Source organism: Amblyraja radiata, chromosome 3, assembly GCF_010909765.2.
Source record: "Amblyraja radiata isolate CabotCenter1 chromosome 3, sAmbRad1.1.pri, whole genome shotgun sequence".
Taxonomy (NCBI): Eukaryota; Metazoa; Chordata; class Chondrichthyes; order Rajiformes; family Rajidae; genus Amblyraja; species Amblyraja radiata.
Window position 1 is genome coordinate 89,484,290 of NC_045958.1, and position 13,700 is coordinate 89,497,989.

Consider the following 13,700-nt stretch of genomic DNA (forward strand, 5'->3'; position numbering starts at 1 on the left):
TGTGAATTCTTGTGTGAATGTTATTTGGACACTTAGGCTATTTAAAAATGTTAACCTTTTCTTAAGAAATGGATAGATGTTTAGATCTAGTAATTGCATTTTGTAATTAGCTACAATTAGGTAACTAACTAATTAATGATATGCTTTAATTTCAGGTCATCCAAGTAAGATTGTTTCATATTTGTTTCAGAATGCTTCAATCAATAATAACTGAAAATGTCATTCAGTTATCTTAATTTTTAAGAAAGGTATGGCCATTTGACTGTCCTCGATCACAGCTTTTGAGTTAAGTCAATGGAAAAGCAATAGGGAACAAGATGCTAATTTCAGAGTATGAAAATGGCCATAACTTTTTTAATACTGAAGATATGAAAGTGAATTAGGTGTCAAATTAAACTTCTTTTTATGCTTTATCTGATGGGGTAAATTGCTGACCTGATTTTTAAAACTCAAAATTTTGTAACATTGCTAAACTCTCCAACCCTTTACCTTTCCATGTTTCTGTCCAAGTGGCTTTTAAATGCTGTTATAGCACCTGCCTCAACTACCTCCTCTGGCTGCTTGTTCCATATACCCACGACCCACAGTTGCCCCTTAGGTTTCTATTTCAATTCTGCCTCTCGCCTTAAACATATGTCCTCTGGTATTTGATTCCCCTGCCCTGGGCAAAAGGACTGTGCATTCACCTAATCTAAAACCCTTATGGATGCAGGAGTACGTGCTGAGCCATTCATTGCTGCTCAGTGTAGCCAATGCAAAAGCTTTGTGGGAGAGGACATTCATCTAAAGTCCTTCTTCTACCAGACATCACTGCCTTCCTCATCCACGGGAGACAATTCAGGATCCACAGTCTGACATTTCCTTAACAGGAAAGACATAATGTGCTGGAGTAACCCAGCGGGTCAGGCAGCATCTCTGGAGAACATGGATAGGTGACATTTTGGATCGGGACCATTGGTAACCAGCACCTGCAGTTCCTTGTTTCTACATTTCCTTACTTAGTTGCTTTAAGTCCCAATTTCCCACTTTTTTATGGTAGAGCCTGATCTAATTGTTTCGAGGCACTGAAATCTCAATCAACAAATGAACCACATTCTATTTGAGGCAGTCGGCACTCCGATGTAAATCAGTCAAGCGTTGCATTTTTATGGGAAACATCTGGGTAAGAGTTTTTGGCACGAGCTTCGGTGAATGAAGTTCCTGACTTTCTAAATGATAAGCAGCCCTGAATTTTAACTATCCACCACTGCAGCTGTGCCGAGCATTGCCAATTTCCTAAACTTGAAATCGTTCTGTAAATTTTTATACCTTTCTATCCTCTTCTAAAGCAGTTCTTCCAGCAGATTTCTTTGATCTGATTTTTTTGGTCGTCTGCTATTAAATCTTATTTTCTATCTCAGTTTGAAATGTGTGAATGATAATTTCAAATACCTTGGCAGATTTAACAAATTAAGACTATAAATCATAGGTATTGTTTTCCTAGAAATTGTGTGAGACAATTTTGAAATATTTTCTTTTCATCAACTTTTCCTAGATCAATCTTAGTTGTGCCATAATTTGGCATGCAGATGAGGAGGAATTTATTTTGCCAGATGATGTTCAACCTGTGAAATTTGTTGCCATAGACGGCTGCGGAGGCTGTGGGACATTGGGTATTTTTAAAACGGAGATAGATAGGTTCTTGATTAGTAAAGGGCCTGCCCCACGAGCATGTGACTCCATGCGGCAAGCGCGACCTAAAGGGCCGGTCCCACTAGCATGCGGCAAGCGCGACCTAATGTGGTCGCTTGAGCCGTACGGCCTCGCGGGGCCGGCCCCACTTCGATCGCCGGAGCCGTATGGAGTTGTGCGGAGCTGGTCCCGACATCGCGCGGGGCTCCGAAAGACTGACCATGTTCAAAAATGTTGCACGGCAACGGCCTGCCGGCCCGCAGCCGCCTCGACGCCGTACGTCACGCGCGAACTTCCCGCAGACTTGGCTCGAACTTCATGTCACTCACTCTACCTCCGCGCTGCCCCCGCTTCTGGTTTGGTTGCGCTTGCCGCATGCAGACGCATGCTGGTGGGACCGGCCCTTTAGGTCGCGCATGCCGCATGGAGTCGCATGCTCGTGGGACAGGCCCTTAAGGGCGTCAAAAGTTATGGGGAAAGGCAGAAGACAGGGGTTGAGAGGGAAAAATAGATCAGTCACAATCAAATAGCGGAGTAGACTCAAAGGATGGAGGGCTAAATGGCCTAATTCTATTCCTATGTCTTTGGTCATAATTAGTTTCATAATTTTGTTTTAATTAAAAAGTATCTTGACAGGCCATAATTCTGCCACAGATTTCGAATAATTTTTCCAATTAGGTGTAAGAATTAAAAAAATATTCTCCATATTCAATACAACCTACAAACATTCCAGCAGTGTAGGAATAAACTGCAGATGCTGGTTTATACTGACGATAGACACAAATCGCTGGAGTAACTCAGAGGGTCAGGCAACATTTCTGGAGAAAAGGAATTGGTGATGTTTCGGGTCAGTACCTGGTCTGAGAGTCTAAAGAAGTACTCCGACCTGAAACGCTACCTACTCCTTTTCTCCAGAGATACTGCCTGACCTGCTAAGTTACTCCAGCATTTTGTATCTAACATTCCAGCAGTTTTGGGAATTCTCTGCAGCTGTCGTGTCCTGCAGTCAATGCATGATGCTCAGTTGGAAAACTCTGAAGGGCAAACTCAAGGTAGCAAAAGAAAATGTTTAAAACAGAAGCTATATTAAAGATGCTTAATCACCTTCGAGTGACATAGATAACTTGTTCCCTATGACACAGTTTTGCAATTTATCTTTGCTAACCTGGCATAGTTTCTTTCTACAGGGAGATAACAAAAACTGAATTGCAGTTTTTGAACACCACCTAATGGCCGTCTGGAAAACTGCATTTACAAAGGCATGAAAATTGGGTGCCCACCTACATTCTAGCAACAAACGTATAAAACGATTAAAGATTCCAGAAAGAAAACATTCAAGTGAGTTAAAAGGAAGGATGCAGAGCCACTGCAGGAAAATGGCATTTGTGCCTAGGGGCAGAAATGTCGTCATGTGCGTGTGGGTCACAGGGAATATTTCTATGCTGTATTATTCTAAAATAACTGGGCAAAGTACAATGATGGTCGGGAGCCACATGGCTTCCCTACACTTCTTGAAATAGAAGCAAAGTGGTCTTTTACATTTAGCCAAAGAGGAAGAAGGCTCCATAGTTTGATTCGTCAAAAGGACGGAGGCAGAATGTTAAAAGAGACCTTCAAGGAGCAACAGAACTTTGATAACAGCAAGACTCCGGACCTCTAAGTAGTGATGACAAGAAAGTAGGATAGGTATGAAAATGCCAGAGAAGTGAAAACAACTGCCTAAATATTAAAGGTTGCAGATGACTAACTATGACATAGATTCTGAAAAAAAAAATTGTCTTTAACATGTTAGAAGCCACTGACAGAGGACAGTTCTGGGTACGATATTGCCAAAAAAGAGGATTTACAATGATTTTGTCAGGACTGGACAATGTTAGCTTTGAGAACTGATTATATGGTTTGAAATAACATCCTTTAACGTAAAGGTTGACAATTAATTAAGGTATGACAAGGCAAAATGAAAGCTTTTCTTAGCAGGGAGCTTAACAACAGTCTAAGCAATTTCAACCAGTTCATCAAAGGTTTTGGCAGTCTCTCAAGATCAAGGTGGCTGAAGACGCCAAGGCGGGTTGTACAGACTTGTCTAAAACTAGAGGGCATAGGTTTTAGGTGAGAGGGAGGAGGCTTAAAGGGGATATGAGAGGCAACAGCATTTAAGAGGCATCTGGATAGATACCTGAATGGGCAAGGTGCAAATAATTGGAACTAATGCTGGCAAGTTTAGTACAGGTGCACAACCTTTTATCCGAAGATCCAAATAACGAAAACCTCCGAATAGCGGCCATTTTTTCGGTCCTTGAAGAAAGGTCCTTGAAAACGTTCACCGAGGGCGGCCCGCAGAGGTGACAGCAGAACCTCCGGTCGGTCCTCGAAGAAAGGGGAACTAAATCCCCATTCATAAAAGAGAAGGTGAGGGTATATTGCGCGGGAGGGTTAATAATTGACAATATGCTGCTTCCTGCCCGCTGAGTTAAAAAGTTCCCACGGTAGACTCACGATACACAGTGTTTCGTGAGTCTTGCGTGGGAACTTTTTAACTCAGCGGGGCAGGCAGCAGCAGATTGTCGCTCGCTTCAGTTTCACCCCACCTACACCCCTCTGCTTCCCGGCCATGTGTGTGACCCCTTCCCTCCCCTCTCCAGCTCCCCGCCCATTGCACCGGCGCGGGGGCTTTGCACTGTCTTCACGTCGGTGATTGCAGCAGGGCAGTGCCAGTCACCGGAGACGTCAGGACCAATGGGACACCGACCCCCAGGCCCACTGCAAGCACGGAGATCCCAGAGACCCACAGCCAACAGCAGCCCAGCCCCGCTCCAACTACAGATGAACCTGGGTTGCGGATGACGGGGCGCAGCTCGGGGCGTCGTAGGGGCCCATCGGGGAGCGGGTTCCTGTTGGTCCTGACGTCTCCGGCCACCTGCCATCCTCCGGGAGCTGTACCGCCCTTGCAGGAGAGTGGGGTTGTTTGCAGTTGCAGAGGGAGGGGGCAAGGGCGGTACAGTTTCCAGTCTCAGCTCCAGTCCAGGGGGGTGGCCAGAGACGTCAGGACCAACGGGACACCGACCCCCAGGCCCACTGCGAGCACGGAGATCCCAGAGACCCACAGCCAGCAGCAACTCCAGCCCAGCCCCGCTCCAACTCCAGAGGAACACGTAGGGGCAGAAGCTGATGGTGTGCAAGGTACGTATTGTTCTTGGGGTGGCGGATGAGGGGGCGCAGCTCGGGCTGTGGGCAAACTGCCACTTGTCGCCGTAGCGGCCCGTTGGGGAGCGGATTCCTCTGGAGTTGGAGGGGGAGGGGGTTATTGTGCTGTTTGATCGCCCCCTGCTATCCCAGGGACAGGGAGACACAGCGGCTTTTTAGACTGGTGGGCAATCACTTCCAAAGTTCTGCCCACACAGTCAGTACACTTCTCCTACACTGCATTTCATACAAACATTTATTCTGCAAGAAAAAACTACATTGAAGACTCAAACTCGCGACCGAGTTTACTGCCGCGATCAAGGCGCAAACTCGCGACCTTGCGGATATGAGCCGAGCACTCTACCACTGAGCCAGCCATTAAAATCTACGCTAAAAAATTTCCATTCCGAAGACCGACAAATTCTGAATTACGAAAAGTGTCTGGTCCCAAGGCTTTCGGATAAAAGGTTGTGCACCTGTACCTGTATAGGTAAGCATAATGTACACACATACAGTGGCTTGCAAAAGTATTCATACCCCTTAAACTTTTCCACATTTTGTCAAGTTACAACCACAACCACAAACGTAAATGTATTTTATTGGGATTTTATGTGATAGACAAACACAAAATGGTGCATAATTGTGAAGTGGAAGGAGAGCGTCTGTGAACAGCAATTTTCAAGTCTTGCCAGAGATTCTCAATTGGATTTAGGTCTGGACTTTGACTGGGCCATTCTAACACATGAATATGCTTTGATCTAAACCATTCCATTGTAGCTCTGGCTGTATGTTTAGGGTCGTTGTCCTGCTGGAAGGAACCTCCGCCCCAGTCTCAAGTCTTTTGCAAACTCTAACAGGTTTTCTTCCAAGATTGCCCTGTATTTGGCTCCATCCATCTTCCCATCAACTCTGACCAGCTTCCCTGTCCCTGCTGAAGGAAAGCATCCCCACAGCATGATGCTGCCACCACCATGTTTCACAGTGGGGATGGTGTGTTCAGGGTGATGTGCAGTGTTAGTTTTCCGCCACACATAGCGTTTTGCATTTAGGCCAAAAATTTCAATTTTGGTCTCATCTGACCAGAGCACCTTCCTCCACATGTTTGCTGTGTCCCCCACATGGCTTGTGGCAAACTGCAAACAGGACTTCTTATGACTTTTTTTCAATAATGGCTTTCTTCTTGCCACTCTTCCATAAAGGCCCGATTTGTGGAGTGCACGACTAATAGTTGTCCTGTGGACAGATTCTCCCACCTGAGCTGTGGATCTCTGCAGCTCCTCCAGAGTTACCATGGCTGCTTCTCCGATCAATGCTCTCCTTGCCTGGCCTGTCAGTTTAGGTGGACGGCCATGTCTTGGTAGGTTTGCAGTTGTGCCATACTCTTTCCATTTTTGGATGATGGATTGAACAGTGCTCCGTGAGATGTTCAAAGCTTGGGATATTATTTTATAACCTAACCCTGCTTTAAACTTCTCCACAACTTTATCCCTGACCTGTCTGGTGTGTTCCTTGGGCTTCATGATGCTGTTTGTTCACTAATGTTCTCTAACAAATCTCTGAGGCCTTCACAGAACAGCTGTATTTATACTGAGATTAGATTACACACAAGTGGACTCTATTTACTAATTAGGTGACTTCTGAAGGCAATTGGTTGCACTGGATTATACTTAGGGGTATCAGAGTAAAGTGGGCTGAATACTTTTGCACGCCACACTTTTCAGTTTTTTATTTGTAAAAACATTTGAAAACCATGTATCATTTTCCTTCCACTTCACAATTATGCGCCACTTTGTGTTGGTCTATCACATAAAATCCCAATAAAATACATTTACGTTTGTGGTTGTAACGTGACAAAATGTGGAAAAGTTCAAGGGGTATGAATACTTTTGCAAGCCACTGTAGATGCAGTGGGCTGAAGGGGCAGTTTCTAGCTTTACATCTACGACTCTATGCGCAGGGGTTTGTCACCAAAAATGCTGTTTGACTCACTGATTTTTTTTCCAGCACAATTATTTAAGCTTGTTACTTGTTTGTTACTGAATAAATTGTCAATTGCTCGTTAATGAATAAATCCTGTCATTAACTTAACACCTTCTTAAAAACATTTATCTAATTTTACTGGAGTTTGGCACTAACAATTGTGGTTCCAATTATCAATCCTGATATACTGTGTCAAAACATAGAAGCTTATTAGTGCAACATGAATACAGTGTCAAACTGTAATGAAATTACCTAAAAGGAAATCATCGTCAGCAAGTAAGGAGCACGCACAGCCCTGAAAAACGTGCAACTCAACTGTCGTTGCACTTCTTGTATCAATTTGGTTCAACACCATCATGCTTGGGCACCTGGATCAGTTAAATGCGTTCAAATATATTTGCTCATCTTCAGCCAGACCACTCAGATGATCAATAAGCTGCTAAAATAAAATGTATTCTGATGCACTTTGAAAATGTATTTAACGTTTTCATCATCTTGAAGGTGCAGGGCGGAACTGTGGTGTAGCGGTAGAGATCCTGCCTTACAGTGCCAGAGACCGGGTTTGATCGTGACTACGGTGCTTGTCTATGCAGAGTTTGTACGTTCTCCACGTGGCCTGTGTGGGTTTTCTTCGGGATCTCCAGTTTCCTCCCACACTCCAAAGAACAGGTTTGTAGGTTAATTAGCTTGGTATAATTAAATTGTCCCTAGTGTGTGTAGGATAGATTTAGTGCACGGGGATTGCTGGTCACTGCGGACACAGTGGGGCAGAAAGGCTTGTTTCCGCGCTGCAAAGTGATGGAGTAACTCAGTGGGTCAGGCAGCATCCCTGTATCTGTAGTTTAGTTTAAACTAAAAAGAGGATATTTGTTCAAGAGGATATTTCACAAGGACATTGACTGCCTGAAATACTCTATACACGAGGGTGGTGGTGGCCAGATCATTAAATACATCTAAAGTGGAAATAGATAAATATTTGACAAATTGAGGATTATGGGGATCTAGCATAGAAGAGGTCAGCATTGATCAAGGATGATCATCATCAATGGCAGGGCATGCTTGAGGGGTCTGGTGGCCAGATCCTGTTCCTATTTTCTCAGTAGATGTGATGGTAAAGGACTGGGAATTTCTTCCAAAAAAAATGTTGGGATTTTAATAGAAACACCACGAAACATCAACAAACACCACTGACTGGGTCAGGGGAGAACCGATAAACAATTAAAAATAAATGCAAATCAGGACAATTCAGTGCCAGATGCCGACATTGTTTTAATCTATGAGATTTGTTGCTTTTGGGAGTACATTTGCAACAAAGTAAATACTGGATGTTTTTTCTCAGTCAATTAAAATTATTGTATTGTAGAATCAAGGAACTGCAGAAGCTGGTTTACAAAACAAACATGCAAAGTGATGGAGTGATTCCGTGGGTTAGGCAGCATCCCTAGAAAGCATGGATAGGTGACGTTTTGGATCAGTACCCTTCTCAGAGACAAATTATTCAGACTCAAAATCATTTTAATGGTTGTCCAAAGAGGCTCAGACTTACAACTGCAAGGTAGTTGGCACATCTTACCTTAAGTGCTTCAATTTTCTTGCGTTTGAATTCAGCCTCATCACTGGATTCCTGTCCATCAGAACCATCACTGTCACACTAAATTACACAAATGAGCAAATTCTTGACACTATAATAGATTTCAAAATATTCCTGTGCTTACAGTACATTTACTGTCCTTGAACACATGCCCTCATTCCTGCCAATTGTGTATATAGTCTTTAATTGTACACACCTCCATAACATACATTTTTTGTCTCAATTACATTGGTCTTTAGGTTAGTTTATAGACATAGCACGAAATCAGGCCCTTCAGCCCACTGAGTCCGCGCCGACCAGCGATCCCCGTATACGAGCACTATCCTACACACCAGAGACAACTTTCATTCTTTACCAAAGCTGACTAACCTACAAGCCTGCACGTCTTTGGAGATCTGGGAGGAAACCGGAGAAAACCCATGCAGTCACAGGGAGAACGTACAAACTTCGTACAGGCAGCATCCGTAGTCAGGATCGAACCCGGGTCTCTGGCGCCAACTCTACCGTTGCACCACTGTGCTGCCATGCCACCAATCGTCAGCATGGAGGATACTACAACTATCCCGAAGAAATTTCAAATAGGAAGTTGATTTCTAACCGCTATCTGATTGCTGATTTAAATAGGAGGAACTTGTAAAAACCCCAAATCACATGCCCTACATTATTAGAGAAATGCAAGGGGCTAATATGGGATAAATTGCAGGGAACCAAGTGTCTGCCACATGGGTTTTAAAAGAAGTGACTGCAGAGATTACAGATCAATTGGTTGACATTTTTCAAAAATCACTAAATTCTGGGAGAACATTGGAAAATAACCAATGTGTCTCCCTTGCTTAAAAAGGGAAGACAGAAGGCAGGGAACTAATCGGTCTGATGATTCAAAATCTATTGCTGGAGAGATGCTTTCGTAAATAATTAAAGAGAAAATAACTAATCATTTAGGAAAGCAGAATATAATCAAACCATGTCAACATGGTTTTATGAAAGATAAATCATTTTTGATAATCTTGTTCAAATTCTTTGAGCTTGGGCAGGGAGGGTTGAAGAAAGATTTTAAGGAGGTATTTGACAAGATACATACATTAAGCGATCAAGGTATTGGAGAAGTATGTTAGCATGGTGTGAAAACTGGCTGTGATATAGAAAACAGTTGGAATAGGGTGGCACAGTAGCGTAGCAGCAGAGCCGCTGCCTTCCAGCACCAGAGACCCGGGTTCACCCCTGACCATGGATTCTGTCTGTATGGAGTTTGTACATTCTCCCTGTGACCACAGGATTTTTTCCGGGTGCTCCGGTTTCCTCCCACACTCCAAAAGACGTACAGGTATATATTAATTGGCTTCGGTAAAATTATAAATTGTCTCTAGAATGTAGGATAGTGTTAGTGAACTTGATAATTGCTGGTCGGCGTGGACGAGGTGGGCCGAAGGGCCTGCTTTAGTGCTGAATCTCAAAAAAAAAATGTTAAAGGTCCTTTTCAGGCTGGAGGGATGCAAACAGTTGAATCCTTTGAGGATTGGTTCTTGTCCCTTGTTGTTTTAACATTTACATTGATGATCTGGAGAAAGGATGACAAGTTTACTGATGATACAAAAAGAGATGGAAGGGCATTGAAATGAAATATTATGATTTTGTAGTAGGATAAAGATAGATTGAGTGATTGGACCAAAACTTGGCAAATGGAGTTCATTGTTGGAAGTGCGAGGTCGTGAATTTCAGTTAGAGGAATCAAAAGGCAGATTATTGTCTAAAAGAGGGATTTAGCTGTTCCAGTGCATGAATCACAAGAAGCAAGCAGGAAAGACAAACAAGTATCGGCGAGAGTGTCCCGGGGAGCCGCACGGGCGAGCTCCACCCGCGGAACAACTGCGCCGCTGACGACCAAAGACTGGAACGCACCCCAGTTGGCCCGACTCGCCCCACAGGCCTCCCAAGGGGCTGCGCTGAAGCCGGTTGGCGAGGCCTGTCTGGGCTGAAGGAGCCTCAGCGGTGGCGGCGGCAGCGGGAGACTCGGCGGCGGCAACAGGGGCCTCAACAACGGCAGCGAAGTCCTCGGCGGCAGTGGGGCCTCGCGGTTGATGAGCGTGAGGGTGGAGGGGAAGACAATGGGGACCCGGCGTGGTTGTACATGTACTTGTACAGGGCATTGCCAAGGCACACCTGGAACACGTTGCACAATTTTTGACCCCTTATCTATAAAAGGATGTAGTATTATTGAAAACAGTTCAAAAGGGGAATCCAAGGGATGAGAGGGAGACTAAACAGTCTCTTAGAGTTTAGAAGGATGACGGGTGACAATTTTCAAACTTACAAGATCTTGATGGAGCTTGACAGGGAACGTGTTGAGATGTTTTCCTGGGGGAGGGGATGGGGGGGAGGAGGAGAATGAGTCATGAACAAGGGGACAAAGCTACCAAATCAAATAAGGGACCGTTTGAAATAGAGCTGCACAGAAATGTCTTCTCTTAGAGGGTGGTGAATACCTGGAAGTCCTCACCTGGAATGCCTCACCCCTGAGGAGGGTGCAGGCCAGATCGTGAGATATATTTAAATATAGATGGCTAAATATTTGAAAGACAGTGGAACTGAGGGTTATAGGGAACTAGCTAAGAGAAGTCAGGGTCAGCATAGATCAGTCATGATCATTCTGAATGTCAGGTCAGAAGGACGACTCCTGCTATTTTCTTGTACACATCTTTCTTTACAATAAAGAGGAACTTAAGGCTTACCTTTTCTCCTCTAAGTTTCGCTTTAATTTCCTGCCTTTCATTGAAGTTCTGAAGTCTTATTTGTCGGAGCCTCCCCAAATATTCCTAAAGAAATAAATACGTATTAAACCAGGTTGAAGTTGACAGGTCTCTGCGAACACGTTATTCTGCATCCTGATTACTTACCTACGTTTCAAACTAAAATTTAAAAAAAATTCTTCTAAAATTGATAATACCTTAGAAGATTGGGCTTAATGTTAAGTTTCTATGAAGTCACTTCTTACGTACTTGTTTAGGTTTTGTGTTTTAAATCTCTTTTGCCAGCATATGGGCTCACCACATTCTCATGTTATTTTGAGGTGAATAGGTCCTACTTCAATTCCCAAAGGCTCTTCGCTCTATTCCTATATCCAAAAATAAAATTACCTGTGCTTCAAATAAATGGCAGAAATATGTTTCACCTCCCCCCCCCCCCCCCCCCCCCCCCCCGCCCCCCTTGCGTAAAAGAGAAGGAATTTAATCTCCAAATGTTAAAGGGCTATAGTTTTTGTATTCAATTCTGAACAAGCATAAGTCCTCCTACGCAATTAATTCTGCATCATGCAACATCAAAAATCAAAACCAATATTTGGATAATTTCCCAGTAAACCAGAATGTATACTCCGGGTATTGGTTTGTAAAACAAAGCATGGTTAAATGTGCATACTTAAGTTTTAATCAAGGGCAAATTGATCTACAGAGAAAAACTGGTGCTTGAAGTTCTTCAAAATGGCCTTCAAAGACAGAGTCTACAACGTTATTTGCTTTCATATATATATACTTGGATAACATTTTAAATAAAGAAAACCCAATATTTTTTTAATGTTTGTATTCTTCACACATCACCATATACAAATTCACAAATGCTGACAAACACAGGCATGCTGAAGATCAGGCAAAACAAAAGATTCGAAATAGTGAGCAACACGATCATAATACACCAAAGCAAAGGAAAGGATGCATTATACAATTTTGAATTTAAAAATAAATAATTGCACGAATTGGCAGAAACACAAACAAACACCAATGATAAAGCACAAAAGGCTGGTAAAAAATGAAAATAAGCAAACAGATGATTTGCTCCCCAGTGGAACTCAAGTCTACTTTATCTTTGTCATCCAAGTTTCATGATTACATATCGATTGGCTCCAGCACACGATCTATACAGAAATTCAAGTTCCATCTTTCTAATGTCCTCCACACCCTTGCATCCTAAGTAGATATCTGCATTCCTTCAGAACACCTCCACTAATTCTCTAACAATAATGCTGCATACCAACACGCTCCACATTTATGGCCATTTATTGCCCATATCCAATTGCTCTTGAGAAATCTGATAAACCAACTTCTTGAACAGCTGCAGTCCTTGTGGTGAAGCAACTCCCACAATGCTGTTGGACAGGGAGTCCCAGCATTCGGACTGCACAAGGACCTGTGCCATATTTTCAAGATGATTTGACTTGAGGAGGTACTTGAAAGCAATGGCATTCCATAACAGTTAGACCATAGGCTGAAACAATCAGGGGTCTATAGAGTGGGGTTGGGATGAGACAGGGTTGGCGACGAGGTTGAAATTGCCAATCTACATGGACGTACCGGTACTGTACTTGTGATTTTGTCTTTCATCTCAGCTCGCAGCTAGTCAATGACAGGCTCTCAAGAGGAATCACCTCAGGAATGTTCCCAAGCAATGTGATGAGGGTCAAGTGGTCAGTAGGAAGAGAAAGGAGGAAGGTTCCCTTGTGTGATAAGGAGTTGGTTGGAATTTGGAGATCCGTGATTTTGGAGTCCAGTGGGTGAGGTTGGAGAAAATGGGCTGCAAGAGGCAGACCTTTTGTAGACTACAGGCAGTTACTCCTACACTACTTGGCCTACAAAGAAAGTTACAATCCATTGCTATTCCACCGACAACAAAGAAATGGCAGTAGGGCATTAAATAATCATCAACTGGAAATTCTCTTTTAAGTAGAGAGACTATCTTGATTTGGAAACAACAATGAAGAACTCTCTTCCCAATAGTACTATGGGAAGATCTGCATAAAATGGAAAATCAGGAAGCTGGCTCATCAATACAACCTCAAAGGCATTTACGGATAGCCAATAATTGCTAGCATTGCAAGTAACTCCAAAATTGATAATGATACTTTATTGTCACTTGTACCTGGGTACATGAAATTCATTAGGTGTCCTTGAGACTTAGGACTTAGGTGTCCTTGAGACTCTTGAAAGGCGCCCATAAATAAAATTTATTATTATTATTATTATTATTGTTTTTGTATACAAAGTACGCAAAAGAGTCACCACAAAGGCGCTGGCAAAGTTACAAAAAGTACTCATCAAACCCCCACCCCCATGCCGGGTCCCAACAAATAATACAATTTTGCCATGTACACGGCAAAAGCAATTCTCTCTTTTGTAACAGTCTCAACACTGAGAATAAAAACTAATCTCCACATCACTGAAGCTCATGATCCACTCTGCTAACACCGATTATTGGCACCTCAGTCTAGCTGCTGTACAATGAAACC

General features: G+C 43.3%; 1 protein-coding gene across 6 annotated transcripts in view; it reads right to left on the minus strand.

Moving 5' to 3' along the window:
* The window catches only part of nek1 (NIMA related kinase 1), a 157,173-nt gene that overhangs the window by 68,849 nt on the left and 74,624 nt on the right, over window positions 1–13,700 (minus strand). For all 6 annotated transcript variants that reach the window (XM_033018293.1, XM_033018294.1, XM_033018292.1 and 3 more), the window contains 2 exons: window positions 11,155–11,238; window positions 8,408–8,485 (listed from right to left, as the gene is read on the minus strand). In XM_033018293.1, coding sequence (XP_032874184.1) covers window positions 8,408–8,485; window positions 11,155–11,238 — 162 coding nt within the window. The remainder of the gene's footprint in view (window positions 1–8,407; window positions 8,486–11,154; window positions 11,239–13,700) is intronic.